The sequence below is a fragment of the Cebus imitator genome, unplaced genomic scaffold (assembly GCF_001604975.1).
Source record: "Cebus imitator isolate Cc_AM_T3 unplaced genomic scaffold, Cebus_imitator-1.0 Scaffold19, whole genome shotgun sequence".
Lineage (NCBI taxonomy): Eukaryota > Metazoa > Chordata > Mammalia > Primates > Cebidae > Cebus > Cebus imitator.
The window spans coordinates 8,700,955-8,723,702 of NW_016107334.1; the positions used below are offsets into that span (position 1 = coordinate 8,700,955).

At 46.4% G+C, this 22,748-nt stretch overlaps 1 protein-coding gene across 1 annotated transcript in view; it reads right to left on the reverse strand.

Annotated features, from left to right (window-relative positions):
- IGF1R (insulin like growth factor 1 receptor) overlaps positions 1-22,748 on the reverse strand; it is a 315,455-nt gene that overhangs the window by 232,532 nt on the left and 60,175 nt on the right. The window contains exon 2 of the mRNA XM_017517024.1: positions 21,595-22,140. Within this exon, the coding sequence (XP_017372513.1) occupies positions 21,595-22,140 (546 nt within the window). The remainder of the gene's footprint in view (positions 1-21,594; positions 22,141-22,748) is intronic.

Consider the following 22,748-nt stretch of genomic DNA (forward strand, 5'->3'; position numbering starts at 1 on the left):
AAAAAAAAAAAAAAAAAAAAAAAAAAGCACATTAGGTTTTGTTCTTCTTAATGTACAGTACAACGAAGAAAACAGAAAAGAGACCAGAACCCTATTGTCTAGATAACATCTACTGACCTGTGAAAAGAATAAAAGAAATAAAAGTACATGGTTAAAAAAAAATCCAAACAGTGCAAAAATAATACAAGATTACTGGTGGAGGTCACCCAGAACTTCCAATTCTTTCCCATGAAAAGTAAGTGCTTATTACTTCCTGGGATTTCTTCTAGACAACTTCTTAATGACTGAACCAGCATTCACCAGCATACATGCTCTTTTTAAATTAAGCCCTGAAGAATCACAGTACATACAATGTTCTGCACCTTTTTCCACTTAATTTATCTCAGGACAAAGATCTAACCTTTCGAACAACAGCTGTTGTAGTGAGGATTCCACTTTGGAAATGTATAAATCAGACACAAATTCAAAATGCAGTATTTTTGGTGTGTGCCTTGTAATCCTTGAACAATGAGTCCTACGGGAATTTAAAAATTATGATAGTATCAGCTAATATTTCACTGAGGCATTGTGCTGTGCCTGGCCCTGGGCTAACCCCTCTCACAATGACCTTAGAAGGAAGCTGAGTGTCCAGAGTCCTGTAGCTGAAAGCCTTAGGAAGGTAAACTCTCTTGACCAACGTGTCAGAGCCAAGAGGTAGCACTGCCAAGATTTTAAGCCAGTCTGTCTGATTCTACTACCACCTACTGCAAAGAGTTTTCTTGTCATAGGATAAAGGTGCTGGTTTCCCCACCAGAGGAAAGGCAGCCACTTAAAAAGCTTACAGAGAGGGTGGTCACCAACAGCCACCAGCTGGCCTTGGGGAAGAGTGCAGAATGCGCTGGGGGAGGGGGGTGGAGGGTAATGATGAGGAAGCGATTGGGCCTGACCCTCCCCAGGTGGCCCTGGGAGTCAGCATAGGCACCTCCCTGAGTTTACAATGGCTCAGAACATGCTCACCTGCCTGGGTTCAGCCTCCTGAAGGTCTGCTGCTGATAGTTGCTCTTCAAGCACCTGTCATGAAACCCATTCAAATGTAACTGAGTGGGACCCTGAAATGGGCCGGCAATGGTGGGAGCAGTAAGTCAGGCCCTCTCGCTGGGAGGTGGTGTGAAGAGGGCCACCTCTCATCGCTGCTCTGCTGTGCCCTTAACCGGGGCCTTGAGCAGTGGAGGAGCAGCTCAGGCCTCTCCAGTCAAAGACAGTCCAGGCTCAGTCTAGACAACCTGACCATTCTCATCCCCACCCAACCCAGCCAGCCTTTCACAGACAGACTCGGAGATCTGTGATGGCCAGCGGCAACAGGTGGGATTTCTCCTGGGACACAGCACTTTTCACTGAAAAGCCCATCTTGAATAGCTGGGGGTGTGTTTAAAGATCCAGGAACGCTCAGAACAAAAAACCGTAGTTTAAAAGCAAGTTAAAAAATGCATCTTCAGTGAGTACAGCGGCGACTACCTGGTGTCCCTTTTTTATTTGATGGGGAAAAAAAGTGGGGAGGGAGATTTACTTTGAGTCTGCAGGCAGGATCTGAAACAGGGCCTGGAGAACTTTCCAGGCCCAGCAGCCCTGGCCTGGCCCGCATTCCTTCAGGGTGACAGAGCACCAGGGCCGGCCAGCGGTTTCCCCAGTCCTTCTGCCGCCACCACATGGTGACTAAGCCCACAGGAATCCCAGCGGGTGCTGGACCCACCCGGAGGACAGGCAGGCAGGGAGGAAGGCCTGTGGCTGCCCCAACCAGCAAAGAAAACCTGTGCTCTGCCCTCTAGCCCCTGGGTATACTGCAGGAGGAGTTGGGGAGACCATCACAAGCAGGAGCAGCCCACCTGAGCTCAGGTGACAGCCCATCTCATTTGTCTAAGTCCTCTGCAGAAACACCCAGGCCCCATACTCAAGTCTCACTTTGCTGAGGAATCAGAGAGCGGAGTTTCAGGGTGCACCTTTATCTCCTTGAGAAAGACTCCCAGAAAAGGTTGGTCGTTTGCCCGAAAGAGGCTGAATTAAACTTCGGGCAGGCAACCACAAGTTTGCTTTTACTAATAAATAAAACAAGAAAAAAAAAAGTAAAGCTACATTGGCCCAATCACATTCCAGGAGCCTAATTCATGGTAAAATCAGCAGTCCAAGATCTGATTTTGATAAATTACTTCCTGACTCTTCATATTTTTTACTCTCTCTATGACTGTTATTTTTATTTTGTAAAAGAATTAAAAGTTTACTGGAAACCACATCCCTTTCTTCCTTTACGACAACCTGTCATTCATCAGACCTAAAACATCCACCCATTTGAAGACATTTTTACAAGATTAAAGAATGGTTTTAAAAAGAAAGAAATCTCCGTAGTTAAAAATGAACCAAACAAAGGTACCTAATCACTGATGAGCATCAAAGTTTTCCTCCCCAAATGAAAATAATTCATCAGGCCAGGCGCGGTGACTCACGCCTGTAATCCCAACACTTTGGGAGGCCGAGGCAGGTGGATCACCTGAGGTCAGGGGTTCCAGACCAGCCTGGACAACATGGTGAAACCCCATCTCTACTAAAAATACAAAAAATTAGCCAAGTGTGGTGGACGGTGCCTGTAATCCTAGCTACTAGGGAGGCTGACGCAGGAGAATCACTTGAACCCAGGAGGTAGAGGTTACAGTGAGCTGAGATCTTGTCACTGCACTCCAGCCTGGACAAGAGCAAGACTCCAACTCAAAAAAAAAAAATTCATTAATGTACAAATGAATTCTGCCTAAGGAGGGGAGGAGGGGAATTTAAAAATTCAGAGAAAAGCAAGGTATTAAAATGCAGAGACAAGCTGTTTTGTAACAAAGCATCTACAATTTAACTATGCTACGTCACTCTTTCATTTTCATCTTTATTGTAAGAGTCATAGATGTTCTCCACTCATATAAAGGTGGTAGAAAGGGAGGGCATCATGCTGAGAACCCACATCACGTTTACCAAGCACTAGGTAGGTGTGACAAAACCTCCAAAGATCTAAAAGTCTCTTGAGTAGAGCAAGACATCTTCAAGAACTCATCCAACACGGTGCCTAGCCTTCCTCAGAGCAAGACAAGCCACTAACTCATCCCTGGGTGTGTGTTCAGCAGCAGCCCACTGGGAAGTATCAGGCAGGCTGTGATGGGAGAGTAAGGGGCAGCAAAATCACAGGAAAGCAGGTCTGGATTTGGCTGGCTGCTCAGCTGCATGGCACCTTGCACAAATTATACCAGGTCTCTGTGCCTCCATTTCCTCTTCCACAAAAAAAGAACAGTACTACCAATATCCACCCTACAGACTGTGACAAAGATTAAAGAATACTGGCAAGGTGCCTGGCACCTAGTCGTTGTTCAATGAATGCCAGTCATGATCATGAACACAGTTCTTGCTAAGAGGGTGACATGGTTTGGCTGCGTCCCTACCCAAATCTCAACTTCAATTGTATCTCCCAGAATTCCCATGTGTTATGGGAAGGACCCAGGGGAAGGTAATTGAATCATGGGGGCCGGTCTTTCCCGTGCTATTCTTGTGATAGTGAATAAGTCTCATGAGATCTGATGGGTTTATCGGGGGTTTCCACTTTTGCTTCTTCCACATTTTCTCTTGCCGCCACCATATAAAAAGTACCTTTCGCCTCCCACCATGATTCCGAGGCCACCCCAGCCATGAGGAACTGTAAGTCCAATTAAAACCTCTTTTTCTTCCCAGTCTCAGGTATGTCTTTATAAGCAGCATGAAAACAGACTAATGCGGAGAGTAATCACCACAGGAATCCAGATGGGGACTGGAGTCAGTTCACCAGAACAAAGATCTCGATCAAAAGAACTCATCTCCCACCTGATCCCTATATGCCCCAGGGTCCACACCTAAAAGTCCCAAAGAAGACTGGCATGCATGGGTTGGGTCAACAGGCTGCCTGGAGGTTTACCTCACTGCAGGAGCTGGAGAAGCATTGTGGGAGGAACTGGGGCTCAAATCTGCAAAACCCCAAAACATAGGAGGGATCTTCTAAAAGGTTCTGAAGAAATCTAACCACAGATTAGCAAAAAATACCCTTTCATCAACTTAGGATGAAATGCCTAGGATTTAGACATGGGTTTGTTTATTTTTTATCCAATTCAGAAAACACTAAAACATGTAAAAATCTTAGAAGAGGAGATACATAATCTGACCTAATAAGATGCTGTTCTGATTCCACCACCAGAATACCTTTCAGTTGGTACCATTTGCAATGTATTAGTACAGCAAACTGCACTAATCCCTTCATTAGATCCAGAGCCCCTGAGAGTAGAAAGGGGAGTGGGGCAGTAAATGGTTGGGGAACAGGAGACAGTGGGCTGAAGGATGTCCCAGGTTCTAACCCAGCTTGGCCTTCAGAGCCCTGGTGTGGTCTGGGCTAACCACTCCTGTCCTTTTCCAAGTCTCAATTTCCTTCCAACTCACTGTGATTCTTCCAGAGGATTACACAGGGCAGGTGAAGTTACTTCCTAGAAAACACTCATGGAGCACAGAGGTTCTCACTGAACTTCTCTATTCCACGGCCAATGCCTTTGTTTTATAATGGCAGCACATCCTTGAACAACCAAATCCACAGATATTGCACAGGTGTGAAGGATCCTGCTGTCAGGGGAAAGAAGGCATCTGGGACTCCCTCTGTCTTCCTTCTGTGTACACAAGGTACCTTCAGTGACTACAAGGAAAACCCTCTTGCTTTCTACACCAGCACGTGTTCTATAAGGGCAAAGCGCTTCAGTCATCACCTCCCGTTTTCTCTAGCCAGATCTGCTCTGAGCTGGAGACCCACCGCAGTCAAGCCTACTTTTAGATACAAGAAAAAATGACAACCTGTCTATTATGGAGGTCTCAGCTTAATCAGAAAACAGCACTGTGGGCCACAGAAAGGCTGATGGTGATGGCTCCTACCCCAGTGAAAATGGGTAGATGCATGAGAGCTCTCGCTGAGGCTCCTGGAGAACTGGCTGCTTTCTCTCACTTCGGCAACCCTGCTTCATAACTGTCAGTGCCAGAAAGCCACAGTGAGCCTCCAGTGGCCCCTGAATTATCCACCCAGAGAGGCAAACTCTCTCCTCCATGAAACTCATTTCTGGGACCCACACCTAAACTTTCTTTAACACAGAAATCAAAAAAGTTGAGTCTCCTCAAAAACGCATCTTGTAAGCTCACAGGTTCTTGGTTCCTAAGTGAAACTAATGGAATAATCTGGTTGGGGAGGGTGGCACACAATAGAAAAAGTTAATGATTATGTGCTACAGTTTGTTTTAGTCTGTGAGTTCAAAAGTCCCCTCATTTACAGTAACCTTAAAGGATAACAAAATAAGTCCTGGAAGAAATGTAAATTTGTTTAAATCTTTCCATTTTCTCAAAATATTAATTACTGATACAATTAAGTGGATTGGCCTAAACTGCTCCAAAGCGTTTCCTATCTGCTAATTAAATCTGCCCTCATTACCGTAATACAATTCAGGGAAACCTTCTGGCTTCTGGGCATACTATGCGTGATGACAGAATCAAATCCATTGAGTCCTAATCTACTGGCCCACTTAATAAACAAAAAATGTTAAGAACATACATTTTTTTAAAAAATCTAAATGGCTTTATAACAGATATAGCAACTCTTCCCATGATGCTAATGAAGGCTTCTGACAAGAGTTTAATGAGCTGTTATCCAACATCTTCCAGGCTCGGGGATGTTAGCTTCTCCTCCCTTACTACAGAGGTTGCTCAGAGAGCAATCAGTATCATGATCCATACTAAATGGAACGGCCCTACTCTTTATTTTATAGTCTGTAATCCAAGTCACTCTATTAACAGGCAGAAAAATCCCAGCTAGCTTCAAAACTCCCTCATCTTTCCATTACTTCAAATAACAACCTTTCCCCACTACTTTATCTTTGCCTTAAGTACCAGGAGCTGAAAGATGCAATGAATTTAATACTTCCCTCTGCCCATTTACATTACTTATTTGTTTCGGCAGATCCTCTTTGCCACATATCCTTCATTTGCCCATTCATGTCTGCATACTTAACATACATTTAATATTTCTCCAGGACAAAGATCACAGGCAGAGTTTTTCTTTGACTGGAGGACAGAAGAGACAAGGAGTGAGGGAGGAGGACATCTGGAATTCCTTTGTTCTGGGAGACAACTCCAGAGAACAATTCTCAATAAGAAAAGTTACAAAAGGCTTCAATCAGCACCCTCACATTTCTGATTTAAAGTTGGTGATGGGGGAATAGAAGGAGAGGGAACTAAACATGTACAAAGCCCATTCTAGTGTGAGATGTTGTCAGATACTTTGCTGACCTTTTATCATAAAACTCTCTCTCGGTGGCTGTGGGTTGCAACAGGGAACCTAAAACATAGACTTGGACCCCAAGTCCACTCTTCGCAAAAATCATGACATGAGTGATGAACTAGTTTCTGTTCAGCCACACAGAAGCTCATTCAAGCCCTTCAAGAGAAAGATTCTACCTTCAACTCCACACCTCCTCCAGCACCAGGCGGAGATGCTCCTGATTCCACTTAGAATCCTCCCGCCCACACAGGCAGGAAGCTCAGGGCACTCAGTGCCTGCTCTCTCGCCCACTGCACACCACAGACCCCTGCAAAGGCAGCTCCTTTGTTCCCCCAATCCTGAGCATCTGGCAAGTGCTAAGGGCTCAGAGGGGGCTTTTAAACAGGTATAAAGTAGAAACCACCAGCTTCCCACCACCCCTGCCTCATCCATCAGAAAACGGAGCCACCACCTCCCAGGATAATTAGTTCATCAAGCCTTTTCCCCCCATGGAACTAAAGCTGTACACAGTAGTCAGAGATAAATAATGTCTAAGTCTAACCGGCTTGAGGGCACACATGGGGGTGGGGGGCAGAGGGACACTGGCCTGTAACCTAAACCACCATTGAGACCTCGTCTTTGCAAAATAATATACTCCACATTCCAAATGCCTGGCAAAGTTTTGCAGTACAACTCATTAACGAGTGGAGGGCCTTGTATACAGGGCCCGGCACGGTACTGAGCAAGTGTGGACATCCCTCACGAAAAGCATCGATTTCACCGGACCCAAATATTCCTTCCACGCAAAGCTCCAAATGTGGAACGCCATTCTCTGAGCTCCTAGTACTTGCTGCCTCTCTTCATCTTTTGGCAAAAGCTGTGGAGTGTCTCGCCACACAGCGTAAGCTGTTGCTCTTGTTTTTTTAATGTCAAGTGCTTTCATCTGATCCCACAACAAAATCCTAGTTTGTGTCATCTCATATTGCCTAGCATGAGACTTGTACAAATCAGGGGCACCTTAATTGTGTAGCTGAGGGACACGAGGGAAACTCTGGCCAAGGAGCGAGTGAGGAAATCTGCAGAGACACATCCAGACGTAACCTAGGTGTGACTTAGGACTCAAACCTCTTCCGCAGTCTCCCTCTTCATGGGAGCGGCACGTACACAATGTGTTCGCTTTCACTTCCTTAATGCTCGTGGACTGGCATGAATACGAATGATAGGGAGGAGCACAGGACTCCAAATAATTTACAAGTCAGCAAAGTGAAGAACTCACCCACATATGCGCACACATTCTCTCTCACACACACACATTTACTCTCAAACTTTACTGTTATTTAGTTGGTTTATTCATTCCAGCTAGAACCAGGGACCAATTTGGTCATCCAAAACTATTTTATAAATCTCTTCATAAAATTCTTGCACCTCCCAGGGCCAGCACTAGAGTGAGGCAAGACTGGTGTCCAGGATACAAAATATAAACAGGTGCTCCCTCACATGTGCTATCCTGAGAGGAAACCTCTTTTGTCTCTGTATCCCTCACTCTGGTCCCAGATGCCACCACTGCTGCCACTGCCACTGCCACTGCCACTACCACCTTCTCCTCCTTCCCTCTCTTCCCCCAAGAGAACTATGAGGACCAAACCACTCAGATGCTAACTGGGGTCAAGCCCACATGGGAGATGGATTTTTAGGAATATCTTCTCCATGGGCCTCCCATTAGCTGTGAGGTTGGAGAATCAAAAATTATAAACAAAGCATGAGCCCTAACCCACAAGTGGTTTCTCAGCTGTTTAGGGGGAGAGATGAATGAGGAATAAACAAGGTCCTCTGAACCGACTGATAAAAAGTACAGAGAAACATCATCACTGACCAAATAACCCAGCAATGGATGGGCACAAAAGCAACTTGGAAGCGAGAGTCCTCAGTACGGGAGATTTGGGAAGCATCACGGAAGATCAAGTGGCTGCCAGTTAAGGAGAAATAATGAAGAGCATGGCCTCAGCAGGTAAACTCTGCTCCCGCTGGAGCTCACCATGCATGCACACCAAACCCAGATGCTGAAAACCGAAATACACACCAGAACGCACCCAACTCCCAAACCACTGAGAAAGTATTTCAATTTTGCTTTGATCATTCCAACAGAGCTTCAGAGTGCCCAACATTTCATCAGCATCATAGAAGAAGACATCAATCACTAGCCATGGCAGGAGGCAACTCTTGCTGGGCTACTGGTCTGCCCAGATTCTGGATGAGGGAAAGCTTACTTTAGTTGAAAAGAACGACTTAAATGAATTTAAATTCATTCCACATAATCGAGTTACATCAGTGTTTCTCATAAGCACTTACGAATAATTCACTTTGGTAAAGCGAAAGCCAGACCAGAGAAAGTCACTTCAAAGATATAAGACTTAACATCAATCCTGCCTGAATTTTCTGCTCTCAACTCCTTCCCTAGCCACTTTCTTTCTTTCTGCCCTATCGCTGAGATGCTTCGCCAGCCTGCTGTCCTACACCTGCTACTCCTCAGTAAGCTCTCTGAGACTTGCAAATTGCAGCTGCCTCCCAATGTCCACAGCCTCTTCTTCTAGGTCCAGTCTTGTACCCTATGGGTAGGGCCCATCCTAAAGAGGCTGACTGCTTCATACCATTTCAACTCTAGAACATGTCTTCAGTCTCTAGTAGTATTTACTAAAAGCCAGGGCACACAGATCTATCTGAGGTTCCCCAACAACCTCATCTTAAACACTGAATCTCAGAGCTGGAAGGAAAATCAGTAGAAGAGGCCAGATCGTGATTTCTGCGATAAACAATGGTGCTTAAGTGTATACAATTTTCATGCAAATTCCCCCGATCATGAAGCCAGGCTCCTCCCTATACTTCTTGCCATTTGATTATCCAGGCCACCTGCCTCTCCAGCCCAGCTTCATAATGGTAAGGCACTGATGAGTTTGCATTTATTTAGATACACTGGAGTAATTTTGCGACTGGAGTTACAGGAGGCTGAAGAGCTGGCATATGAAAGTCCATGCTTCACGCTTGTCAACAGCACTATGTATAACCAAGCTCGCTTCCAAAAACAGAATCTGAACTAGCTCATAATAAAGGATTCACCTTTTATTTTTTGCTGAAGGGGTCAGAGCATCATCCCAATTACCATTTCTCTCTAATGACCACTTACTCCCTTCTTAAACATTTTTCATGAGCTCTTTTATTCTATACTCTGAGTACTTCCAAGAATTAGGATCGCTCTACTGCCCAGCAAGACAGAGTTGGGGTTACCCAAGTAATCAACAGAAACTTTAGAGTGGGACCAAGTCAAGTCAAGGGTCTGAAGTCCCCCGACCCCAAAGCACTGAACATGAACTTCAGGGAGCCTGTGTCTGAGGCCTAAGCAACTTGCCCTGCATCGCAATGGACAGAAGACACAGGAGGTAGGACAGCCGTCAGCCCTGCACGGCCACCAATTAACCTCGAAGCAACTTCATCCTGCAAAACAAATGTCTCTGAAAATGGCAGTCTGTTAGGTCAAGTTTGGCTGTTTCATTAATTACCTATCGATAGAAATGGCTTCGCTAGGCACACCCAGAAGTTCATCCCTCCTAATCACCCACCTCTGGCATCCAATGACTTTTCCAAGGAGGAATTTTTCTTTCCCCCTTAGCAAATAAGAAATACTTGCTGAGCTAAAGCCGTATTCTTCTGAAAAAATTACACATTCTCAGAATTCCATTCATAAGCAACAACTGGTCACAAAAGAATGGCTAGGGATGAGGTGAGGGGTGGACGAGGAGAGGCAGGAGAGCCAATGGATGGTGCTACCTGGACAGTGCCTGAAGACAGTTAGAACCAGATGCACACTTCTGCATTTAGCTGCTGTCTTTCCTTGTGAGTGGAAGAACACGCTCAGTACATTCTCTGCAACCTTGCTTAAAACCCGTTCTAAAGCTTCTTTGACACAGTTATTCAAAAGCTTCTAAAAGTAGTATCAACGTATTACAAAATAATCCAATCATTTCAAATTCACTGAGGAAGAGAACAAAAATACATCCCTACCTCCTATCTGAAGAATAGTCTAAGCACTTAATATCATCATCTACTTAGCAAAGCAGAAGGGGCCATTCAGAGGTCAAGATATAGGAACGGAAACGTTGTACTAGGTTACCACCCCCGGGAACAAAGCTGGTCTTTTCTAGGACCTAAGGATCTGACTAGTTTCCATGTGTCTCTGTATTACAACTAATACCTCTGGGTGAAGAAAAAAAATCCTAATTCAAACACGAAGGCTGCCCAGGAAGTATTTCTAATAATATCAACCTTCGTCTTTCCTTTTTTGTAATGTAGGCTCTTTGCCTCCTGATCTTCTTTAATTTTGTTCCCCATTTTTACTACTAAGCCCAATTTCTGGTCTCAGCAGCTGCTAAAACCCATCCAAGCACTTTGCATCTATCCAGAAATCCAGAATGGCAGCCTGGGTTCACACATCTGCTGGCAAGGGCAGATGTATGTGCACTGCAGCTGGGCCCTCCTCCCCAGGGGCCCCATGGGCACAAGCAGCTCAGGGCCAGCTGGCTAGCCTCAGTCACACTGGCTGCCCTCAGCACCAGCTTCTGCATGAAGGTGGCTAAGCTCCATTGGCCACCCTGCATAAGCCCCAGGAGTGGCAACCTCACTAGCTTCATCCACGTGCCTTCATTAGGATTTGGAAAAACAAATTAGACACAGTTACACATTGAGTCAGTGGGTACAGCTTCTCTAAACAAGGCCGTGAGTATCAAGCACCCGATGGTCCCTAAATACGCTGCCTCTGTTCCCATTCCACATGGATTCTATGAAAAATGGCAGGAAGAAAGAAGAGAGGACAGGGTGCTTGTTTGTGACCAAGGCAAAGAAACAAAAAGCAACTTCTGTTCAATAATGAGATGAAACAGAAGTCCGGCTTCGGGGAGAGGCCTGGCATTCCTGCACAACATTTTCCCACCCACCTGATCCCCTTGAGCAGAAGGAAGATCTAAGGGAGGACAGAGAGCCAGTGTTTGTTTCCTGTAATGGGGGTGGGAGGAGGAAAATGAAACAAAACAGGAGAGGAGGCTGGGTGGGAGAATAAAGTGGTATGCACATACACACACACACACACGTGCATGCACGCACACACATACTGCCAGAGTTACCAAAGAAAAGAATAAGCAGGCACGTGCTTCATCCTGGAGCAGATGGTTGGCTACCAATGTGAGACCTGCAGTTGTCACAAAAATGTACATCTTTGTTATGTTTACCAATAACTGCACCCACTCTAACCACTTCCATGTTCTCCACGCACACACACGGAGGCATTTCAAAAAGATAGTATTTAATGTCTGTGTCACACAAGAATCTGTGGATATTTCTTAAATTCGCCCAAATACCAAACGTGCAAACAGAATAAACTGTTTGAGAACCAAATAAATAGAGTTTACACATAACTATAGGGACTCCACTGGCACCCAGATACACACATATGTACTTGAATGTTCTTTAAAGAAAGGGTTTATCTGAACAGACACAAGAATTTGAATAATACAGATCAAATTGGCAAGAACCACACCTACACCACGGCCTGCTATTGATGATAATTGAAATTCTGCAATTTAGAAAAGCAATACAGAAGGACCATTTAAGATATAGTAGTGAACATACACAGTCAGTCAAGCTTAAGGCTCAGAATTTTAGATGGTCTCAGAATGCAACTTAAGTTTAATTAAAAAAAAAAAAATAGCAGCAGCTGCCACCATTTACCAAAATCCTACTATGTGCTTGGAAGCCCATTAGGTGTTTTCCAAATACTGTCCTATTCCTCTCTGCCTCACTGAAGGAAGGTGACAGCTGTCCTAGCACCGGATACCTGAGGCAAACAGATGGCACTATCTTAATTCATCGATGGTTCTCAAACCTTTTCATATGATACCACTTGTCCACACAGGAATGTGGTTTAAAAGAAATGCATCCCATTCTGTACAAAATGACATATTCTTGCAGATCTCACTGTTAATATGCCATGGGGAATGCCAACAGGGGAAAGCTGCACATCCAGGCGTGGGGCCATCCAAGCATCCTGAGGACCAGTCACACTGAGGGCAGGCACAGGATGGCAGCTTCTGCCCCCAAGAACTCCACAATGTCTTGAGGAACAGACCCTCAGGGATATCAGGGAGAGGGTCTGGCCAGCGCCATGACACCCTGAAAACCTAAGAACAGTGGCCAAGCTGATCCTGCAGGAGAAACAATCTAACCTGGACGGTCACCCTTCCCTGCCTAAGACTCACCCTTTCCACCAGCCCCAGAAGTCCTTATTGCTCCTTGACTTGAAAAGACAACTGTCCCCCATGAGCCCTCACACCTCCTACCAAGCTCCAAGGACTCTTCTTTCTTCTGCCTACTCCTGCAATGCAATTCAAATGGTTACCAGGGCTCTGCAGTGAGCTACTTTTCCAAAGACAGAAAAGCAAGGCTATGTGCAATCAGACGAAATTCCAGTTCTCATTATAACACCCAGCTCAAAGCCATAAGTTAGTCCGTGGCCAGTACAGACTAGAACCCAGAATGGTCTAGATTTTGAGTTTCTACTTGGGGCTCCTTCTTCCACATAAAAGATCTCTGATTCCCAAGTTATACATGGTGATCAGTGTGCCACTTGAAGAGTTACAAACATTTTAAATGCTGCATACCTTGCCTGTATATACTAGGATCAAAGAGGAAAGACAGAGAGACCAAGCCACATGAACACACAGGCAGAGGAGAAAGAAGCCTTCTCAGCGCAGACCACGGAAACCCCTCGGTAACTTACTCAATTTCAGAATTTGAGGAAATAGCAGAGGTAGCCCGATGCAAGCCCCCCCAGTTCAAAGGAAGGAAATGGAAGGCCAGGGCAGACAGGTGACGGGGCAACATCCCTAGGAAAGGCACTGCTGGACCCAGCTGTCCCTGCCCCCACCAGCCTTGCATGCCCAAGTCCCACGAACCCCCGGGGCTGTCACGCTGGCTGCTGAGCCACGGGCACTGGTTTGGAGGTGAACTTCTTCAAGGAAGGCAGGTTCTTATCCCCTAGAAGTTCTGCTGATTGTCTGTACACTTTGTTTTTTACTTAAAATGTGATTTAAACAGCCTGCTCTACTTAATACTGCCTGTGCCACTGACAGAAAAATCCCATCTTCCACCCACCAGCCTCCCTGGAACAAACACCTTGGCTGTCTCTCGCTACCTCCAAGTCAGGAGAACATTCCAACTAGGATGGGGCTCAGAGACCCCACCTTTTATAGCCAGAGTCCCTGATTCACACCATATGCCCAAAGGAGGCGTGTTTCTAAGTGATGCTTCCAACTCTACCACCAGCCAAACTTAACTTTTGAACCACCCTATACACGCAAGTTGAGCAAGGCAATTCAGGACAAGATTAACCACAGGCCCACACGCTCCACGTCATCCCCACTCTGCCGAGAATGTCACACTGGCATACACATGAGGAAAGCAAGACAAGGGTATTAACGTAACAAAGAGAGGCTTTTCAAGCACAGGAAGAAACCAGGACGATTGTACAAATAGGTTTAACTGGTGAGATCTGAAGGGGCTCCAGGTATGTTCCAAATACCCAGCGTTGCAAAAATCACCATAGAGTCATTCTGAAAGCTTTTTGGTCTCTTAGATGAGATCCCTATTAAAAACTTCTGATGAGGGTCCAGGATAGTGACACCATCATTACATGACAATTAGCCAAGAGCAAAGTCTTTGAGACTTTGAGACAAGACTCATGCCCCAAGAAATGAGGTGGGCTAAGCCAGGTCCCTGGAAACCTGCACACAAACTGTGTCACCATCTCAGCAGCAAGGGTCGGCAATCAGGCACAACAGAATGTGAGCTCCACGCCTGACTATAAAAGGCATAGCAATGAGGCCTGGGGGCATGTGACCCCCTTCTAAATAAAGATCACCCCCACACTGGGAGCAGCTGACCAGAGCAGACGCCTTCCAGGGCAACCAAGACAAGTTCCTACCAACAGCACAAAGCCAGATCCCCTCTCCTGGCTGCCTTCTCCTCCCGGGTCCACAGGCCCCTCCCAAGAGTCCACCTTGGAAAATGCAGGCCTCTGTCATGATTACCTCAGCAGTTGGGAGAGCAATGGCCTGCAGAGTCTGGCAGCAGACCACACAGCACTTAACAGAAGCATCTGAGGTCTTCACAGGTAGCTTAAGTTTGAAAAAAAAAAAAAAGTCCGGACACGGTGGCTCACACCTGTAATCCCAACACTTTGGGAGGCCGAGGCAGGTGGATCACCTGAGGTCAGGAGTTCAAGACCAGCCTGACCAACATGTAGAAATACTGTCTGTATTAAAGAAAAAAAAAAAGTTAAGATGAAATACGGCACCTCACATGAGTGGAGTCTCACTACAAAGAAAATGTGCCCTTCTTCTCCCCATCCAGCAGGTGACTTACACATTCTTTATTATTTTCCTTTCTCAAAGCCAGCTATAAAACTTAAAGTTACAAATTCTTTTATTTTTTTTTTTTATTTTTTTTCAGACAAAATTCCATTCAGTCACCCAGGCTGAAGTACAGTGGCTCAATCACAGTTCACTGCAACCTCCATCTCTCCCAGGCTCAGACGATCCTTCCAGCTCAGCCTCCCAAGGTATTGGGACTACAGGCACATCAACCAGCTAATTAAAAAAATTTTTTTTTATGAACAGGGTCTCACCGTGTTGCCCAGGCCTGTCTTAAACTCCTGGGCTCAAGCAATCCTCCCGCCTCAGCCTCCCAAAATGCTAGGATTACAGGTGTGAACCACTATGCCCGGCCATAAATTTACACATTCTTTTTTTGTTGAGACAGAATCTGGCTCTGTTGCCCAGGCTGGAGTGCAGTGGTGCAATCTTGGCTCACTGCAACCTCCGCCTCCCAGGTTCAAGTGATTCTCCTGCCTCAGCCTCCAGAGTAGCCGGGATTACAGGTGCGTGCCACCAGGCCCGGCTATTTTAGTAGAGATGGGGTTTCACCGTGTCAGCCAGGATGATCTCGATCTCCTGACCTCGTGAACCTCCCACCTTGGCCTCCCAAAGTGCTCCAGCCAAATTTACACATTCTCAAACATGTCCTCGCCTTGACCTAGCAGGTCAGCCAAACCAACCTATACAGGAAAATGAGGGAAGGAGAGCATCTCTACTCCAGGAGCCAACAATGCCTTTGTGAGGAGTGGCTGATAAATAAGAATATAAGAACCTGTAGAGGAAAAAAATGTAGACTTTTCTTAATACCGCCTACCTTCATTTTAAGTCAGTGAGACGCCATCAGTGAGATAACAGTAAAACGTTTTCCTTTTGTCAATAAAAACAGTCATTTACTGCCTTCTCACTCAAAGGCTCCAATGTACTATTTTTCTGGTTTCTCATTTTGTGGGCAGCAGGAAATGCAACAAACTCCAGGACTGCTGCTCCCAGTCAATACCCTTTTAATTGAAATAAGGCTGCCCCCCTCCCCCTGCCCCCCACCCCTCCCCCCACAGCTAAGCCAGCTTCCAACATGGCCCGGCCCTGCCTTCCTGGATTTCCTGGCAAAGCCCAGACCTTCTCACACACACTCAGGGTGATTTGAGTAGACCACAGGCTGTTCATCCCAATGAGTTAAAAGGTACTTGGAGACTTAGTGGCAGTAAGGTCTTAGGTTTTGTTGGGGGTTTTTGTGGGAAGGTAGGGGCATCTGTACCTTAAATCAAATACCAGAAAGCCTCCATGGCATGCAAACAACAGGCACTTAAGCAAATTCACCAGGAAGTAAGAAAACCACAGGCACTCAGGACGATTCACCCCTGTCCCTCCCAGTGCAGAGCTGGCCTTCAGCAAAACTGCCTTACAAAGTCATGAATGGCCTCACATGCCAAGCTTCAACCTTTCAGATTATTTCCATACTTCTCCATCATCTTTGGCCTGGAATCATTCTGATAATGGCAGGAAAGAAAAGAGCTACCCACCATAGTGGATCCCCTCTGCCAACTAACAGTTGGAGACAATTTTTGTCAGTACTCCTCAGCAGCAATGACAGTGACAATGACACAGTCAACATCTGCATTTCATAATCCTGACATGACTGGTTCACTGAGGACTGCCACAATACCCTACTCTCTTCTCAAGGGGAAAATGTATCTTCCTAACAATACATCCTTCACTAAGCAGGTACAGTGCTTGCCCTTGGGGTGACAGCACACACTGGAGGATACACCCAGAATTTACAGTGGGGCAAAAAGTGTCCTGCCAGGTGCTTGGAGACAGGCCTCCTGAAATCTGCAGAGCCCTTACATCCTTTAGAGGAAAAGGCAAGGCTGGAGTTCCAGTGGGTGAGCCATGCCGGCTGGTCAGCATGGGAGAACACCACTGGGGCCAAGGATGCAATAGGCAGGTGGGAGGGAGTGGCACATGAAGTGTGGCATGGTGTCATGGGGCAGCTGTTGACCACGCAGGAGCTTCACGCCGTGCTACATGCCTATCCTATAGGGACCTAATACAGGATTTAAGATAGGGGAGCATATCATCCAAAATGCACAATGGATGGCTGGGTGCAGTGGCTCACATCTATAATCCCAGCACATTGGGAGGCCGAGGCAGGTGGATCACCTGAGGTCAGGAGTTCGAGACCAACCTGGGCAACATGGTGAAAAACCCCGTGTCTGCTAAAAATACAAAAATCAGCTGGGTGTAGTGGTGCGGTCCTGTAATCCCAGCTGCTCAGAATCACTTGAACCCGGGAGATAGAGGTTGCAATGAACCAAGATCACGCCACTGCACTCCAGCCTGGTCAACAGAGCGAGGCTCTCTCCCAAAAATAAAACAAAAAGTGCATACTGGAAAGTTCACCAGTGCTGAGTGGAGCTACAGGGCACAAAGTAGGAGAGAGGTTATGTCACTGCTGGAAGTGGAAGGAGCAGAGGAAGGCAGCTGAAGCAGCATTCCCATTCCATTTGGGATAGAAAGGGCCTGGTGTCCAACCAGAGATGGAAGTGTCCAAAGGTCACCCATGTTCCTGACATAAGAACCAGGGGAATAAGAGTGTAGCCCACTTAAGAGGGAATACAAAAAAAAAAAAAAAATAGCCCAGAAGTGAGGAAACGGGGAAGATCATCAGAAGCTGCAGTGAAATGCTCATGGTGGTCTGATATGAATGACAGGTCCTGGGCTCAAAAGGGGTCAGGGCTGGAGATATTTGGAAGCATAGATGGAGACAGGAGGCAATTAAGTTACCCGTGGATGAGATAACAACAAGGAAAGTGAAAAGAGCCCAGGGTAGAAATCCGGCCATGCTCTTATCTGAATGTTTATGTCCCCTCAAAATTCTTATGCTGAAACCTAATCCCCAATGTGATGAGTTTGGGAGGTGACTGGGTCATGAGGGTGGAGCCCTCACAAATGGGATTAGAGCCCTTATAAAAAAGAGGCCAGGAAAAAATGCCCCACCCTTTCCAACATATGAAGACAGTGAAAAGGTGCTGTCTGTGAACCAGAGTGTGGGCCCTCCGCAGACAGTTCACCTGGTAAGCACCTTGATCTTGGCCTTCCAGCCTCCAGAACTGTGAGCAGTATTTCTGTTGTGTGTAAGCCACTCAGGGTATGGGATTTTATTACAGCAGCCTGAATGGACTAAGTCAGTCAGGAGACCACCAACTATTAAAGGCCAGACTGAGGGGAGGGAGACAGAGGAGCAGCAGCAGCTGTGGGGGCAGGAAGAGACTCAGAAGATGGTGGCATCAGAAGACAAGGGAAGAAGAATCAACCAGGGCACACGTCACAGACAGGTGGCACACAGCTATAATCTTACTGAAAGTAAAGCACAGTACACAGTTCTTTAAGGGTCAATCGCTCTTTAGGAATGACTCAAAAATGTGTAAAATCCACTCCCAAATCCTAAAAGAACTGAGAAACACATAAGTATACAGAGAACCCACAGAGGGGTCATGCCCATGGTGGCACTAGACTCCACTACGCTGCCAGGCTCTGCAAAGTCATGGCATAGAAGGAGTTTCAAGGACAGCGCCAAGTAAAAACCGTGCATCAGCACTACAAAATCGAGTAGGCTCAACGATTTCACACACACTCTTGATGCATTTCTCCAGATGTTCTCCGTAGTTCTACAGCCAGCCAACGGAAGATTAACTGAATGGTATTCTTCTGTGCTTCATCTTTTCAAATGGTCATCTGAACGCTTACGCTCAACTCCACGTAGCCATTCTGCCTGCACTCAGTGCCCTTCACCGAGCTCCCCAAATGATTCCTAATGGTTCTGGCTGGAGAGGTGCATGGGGGGTTACAAGCACTGCAGTGACCACTCAGCCAAAAAACATGATGAGGGGAAGAACTCCAGGTGTGAAAACAAATGCTCTAAAGAAGCTCTCTTACCAACACAGAATGCAAGCCACATCTGTAATTTCAAATTTTCAAGCAGCCACATTAGGAATTAAAAAGAGTCGGTCGTGGTGGCTCACACCTGTAATCCAGCACTTTGGGAGGCCGAGGCAGGTGGATCATCTGAGGTCAGGAGTTGGAGACCAGCCTGGCCAACATGGTGAAACTCCATCTCTACTAAAAATACAAAAATTAGCCGGGCGTGTTGGCATATGCCTATAATTCCAGCTACTCGGGAGGCCAAGGCAGGAGAATCACTTAAACCCAGGAGGCAAAGATTGCAGTGAGCCGAGACTGCACCACTGCACTCTAGCCTGAGCAACAAGAGAGAAAATTCAGCTCAAAAACAAACAAAAAAAGAAACAGGTGAAATTTTAGGAACATATTTTAACATATCCAAAATGTATATTTCAACATGTAATAAATATAGAAATTACTAATGAAATGGTGTACAGAGTTTTTCCTATCGTACGTCTTGTAAACCTCCTGTTTCCAACTGTGGACAAGCCACAGTTCAAGTACTCAATAAGCCATGTGGCTTACTCAGTAAGTGTCTGCTTATTCAACAAGCAGCTACCACACTGGACAACGCAGGTCTAAACGGAATCTATGCAAACCAAGAGAAAGTTCTGACACAACTAGAAAATCTCCAAGAAACATGCCCATGCCTGAGTCTTCAGGACAAGGGGAAGGGAAGGCAACTTCCCTGAAAGCCGTTATCAGTGTTACGGTAAGTGCTCCATTGTGAAATCACAACGACATCAGCAGGGCTGGGATGCTCAAGGAGAAGGCTGCAGGGCGTGGCCTTGGGGAAGCAGGTGACCAACCAACAGGCCTGTCACCGGCAGAGCCCAACTCCTAACCACTATTACATTTTCACAGTGCTTCTCCTTTCTCCTTTTCATCTTCCAACAGCCCTACCAGGAAGGCAGGCTCTACCCCATTCCACATATGAAGAAACCGAGGCCCGGGCAATTTAAATAACTTGCTCATTTCTAGTCGCCACTCTAAGACTTGGACCCAGAATGCAGGCCTCATTCCTACCCCAGGGGTCTTCAATAAGGAGCTGATCAGAAACAGCAAAAAACTGGCAGCAAGACCAAAGTAACTACTACCAAGTTCCTGAACAACTCCCCACTTAATGATGTTTCATAGAGTACCTCCCTTCTTAAAGAGCTTATGAGTTTTCAAAACATTGTCTGCCCATGTCTAATCACCACTGCAAGATGTACAGGACTGCCCTAGAAGTATCCTGAAAAAGCCCAACTACAGCCCAGAGGGGCTGGCCCATCCAAGGTCATTCCTGGCCCTTGTCACCACATTCAACGTCTCTCTTCTACTACACACTGCCTCCTTTGGTGACACCTTTTACTTTTCAGATAAATTTTTTAAATGTCAAGGTTATTATTTTAAAAATATACTTTGTTGTTATCTCAAACCAGTGGGTAACCTCATGATAGGCCACAGTTTTAATCAACCACACAAGTGACTTCAGCTTAAGATCTTCCTCCAACTCTCGCCAACCTTAAAGTGATCTGACTGCATTCTCAGAGCTCTACAAGGTACCGGCTGACTGCAGCCAGTGGGACCCCTGCCCTTACTAATCAATGTTCACATACACACTGATCAAATTCGCAGATAAAAGTGTAAAAGTGTGTGACAGATCAGGTACACAGATCCTCTCCCTGTCTCAGGCCTGGCTGAAGGGGAACTGAAGTAAACTTCACCCGTCGGGTCTCGTCTTTTGTTTATTTTAGGCAAGTCTAACAATTTGAGGTTTCTTGGCTCTTCATGACCTGAGAACATGGGATCCTTGCACCTTTAACTGGGCCAACACGTAAATAATAGCTCTTTACGGCTAACACACTGACTTCCAACCAGTGAGGAAAACCTTCCTAGCCAATATACCTAAATTCTGCTGAATGCAATAAGGTGAAGGCTCAGAGTCACGTTTTAGTACCAAACAGCCTGGCTCTCAAGGAATTGATCACATGAAGGCAAGAGCTCAGTTATTCTCAAGGGAAAATAAGCATACTGCAGACAAATATACAAGAAGCTTCAAAATACCAACTGACCCCCAGAGCAGTAAACACTTTCCAAAGTTTCTTCACTCGTGATTTCCTAAGATTTTCACAGCTGTTAAGTAAACAGGTATAAAAGGAAGAAAACAGAATCCCAGAGGTTTAAAAATGCACCCTGCTACACAGCTACCTGCAAGTACAGTCTGAATGTGGGAATGGTGGAAATGGGTCGACAGGTCTCCCACCTTGGCCAGGTGCTCTGTCATAACCAGGACACCTGAGCATAAAAACATCATCACTAGGACCCAAGGACCACTTTCACGGGATGTGAGTGAGTGCTTTACTTTCCTGTTATTTAACCATATTCCAAGTCCATTCAAGGTAAGGAAGTCCTGCAGAACAAAAAATATCACTTCGCACAAAGGATGAAAGAGCTGACACATAAGCAGCCCCGAGCTACCAAGGCTCAGGGACTTCCAAGCACACCAGGTCACCTTTCTCATCAGGAATTCAAAGCTGAAGGTCAGCAAGTTTCTAGCCCAGGAGGGTGGTGGATTATTTCTAACATGCGATTTGAACAGTCTTGACAGCAGCCATGATGGCCTCCAGCCATGCCACAGTCCCACAGTCCAAGAGTCCCAGGTACAAAGGAAAGCCAACCAAGACCCCTGCTAGGAACAACTTCCGCAGAGCAGCTGTGCCACATCCTACATGCAACACGACTGCACCCTGCCCAGTGGAACTCGTGCATTCAGAAGAGAAGGGAGGTCAAGGAGGAGAAGGAGAGAAGAGAAAGCAGCAGAGAGAAAGCAGCAGTCAGCACCATTCTTACTTTTCTGGCAGCGGTTTGTGGTCCAGCAGCGGAAGTTGTACTCGTTGTTGATGGCGGTCTTCTCGCACATTGGGTTCTCCTCCATGGCCCCTGGACACACGTCCCCACATTCCTTTGGGGGCTTATTCCCCACAATGTAGTTATTGGACACTGCATCCAGGATCAGGGACCAGTCCACAGTGGAGAGGTAACAGAGGTCAGCATTTTTCTCAATCCTGATGGCCCCCCGAGTAATGTTCCTCAGGTTGTAAAGCCCAATATCCTTAAGACTGGTCATCTCGAAGATGACCAGGGCGTAGTTGTAGAAGAGTTTCCAGCCGCGGATGACCGTGAGGTTGGGGAAGAGGTCTCCGAGGCTCTCGAGGCCAACCACTCGGAACAGCAGCAAGTATTCGGTGATGACCGTGAGCTTGGGGAAGCGGTAGCTGCGGTAGTCCTCGGCCTTGGAGATGAGCAGGATGTGCAGGTAACCCTCGATCACCGTGCAGTTCTCCAGGCGCCTCAGCTGATGGAAGTCATTGCGGATGTCGATGCCCGGCCCACAGACTGAAGGGAGACAAGAAGGGAAAGGCGGGATACGTCTCAGTTAAAAGGAAATAATTTTTTAAACTATGTTCCAACCAATAATACGGTTGGTTTTCAGGAACCCTGTTTTATGATTAAAGAAGTAAGGTTCAGTTGTTCATGGTAGAGGTGTGGGTTGCAGACTGACAGTCTAGGTGACTAGCCAGTTAGCCGGCATTTGCACAGTACCAACACTGGGCCAGACGCTGTGCAGCACCCTCACCAACCGACTGTGGGAGAGGCCAACCCCGTTAACCGTGCAAACTAAAGTCTACAGCCCAGGGGCACACAGAGGCAGATGCCTGCAACCCAGGCCAGCCGGATTCCATCACTGCACACTCGCAGTCCCTTCTGCAGAGCATCAGTTGCCAAGGCCTGAACAACAGCTCAGCAGCCAAGTATCAGTAACTTACTACTGCACCCTGCCTGAAGGACACAGGGCAATCGGTCTACACTAGAGAACAGTCACTGTGACCTGGAAAGTGGGGACTCAAAAACGCATGCTTCCATGCTTCCCACTACCATTTGACATGAGCCAGGTAGACTATGTTGTCCCCACATCAGCATTTAATGTAGTTATAAAGGATAAC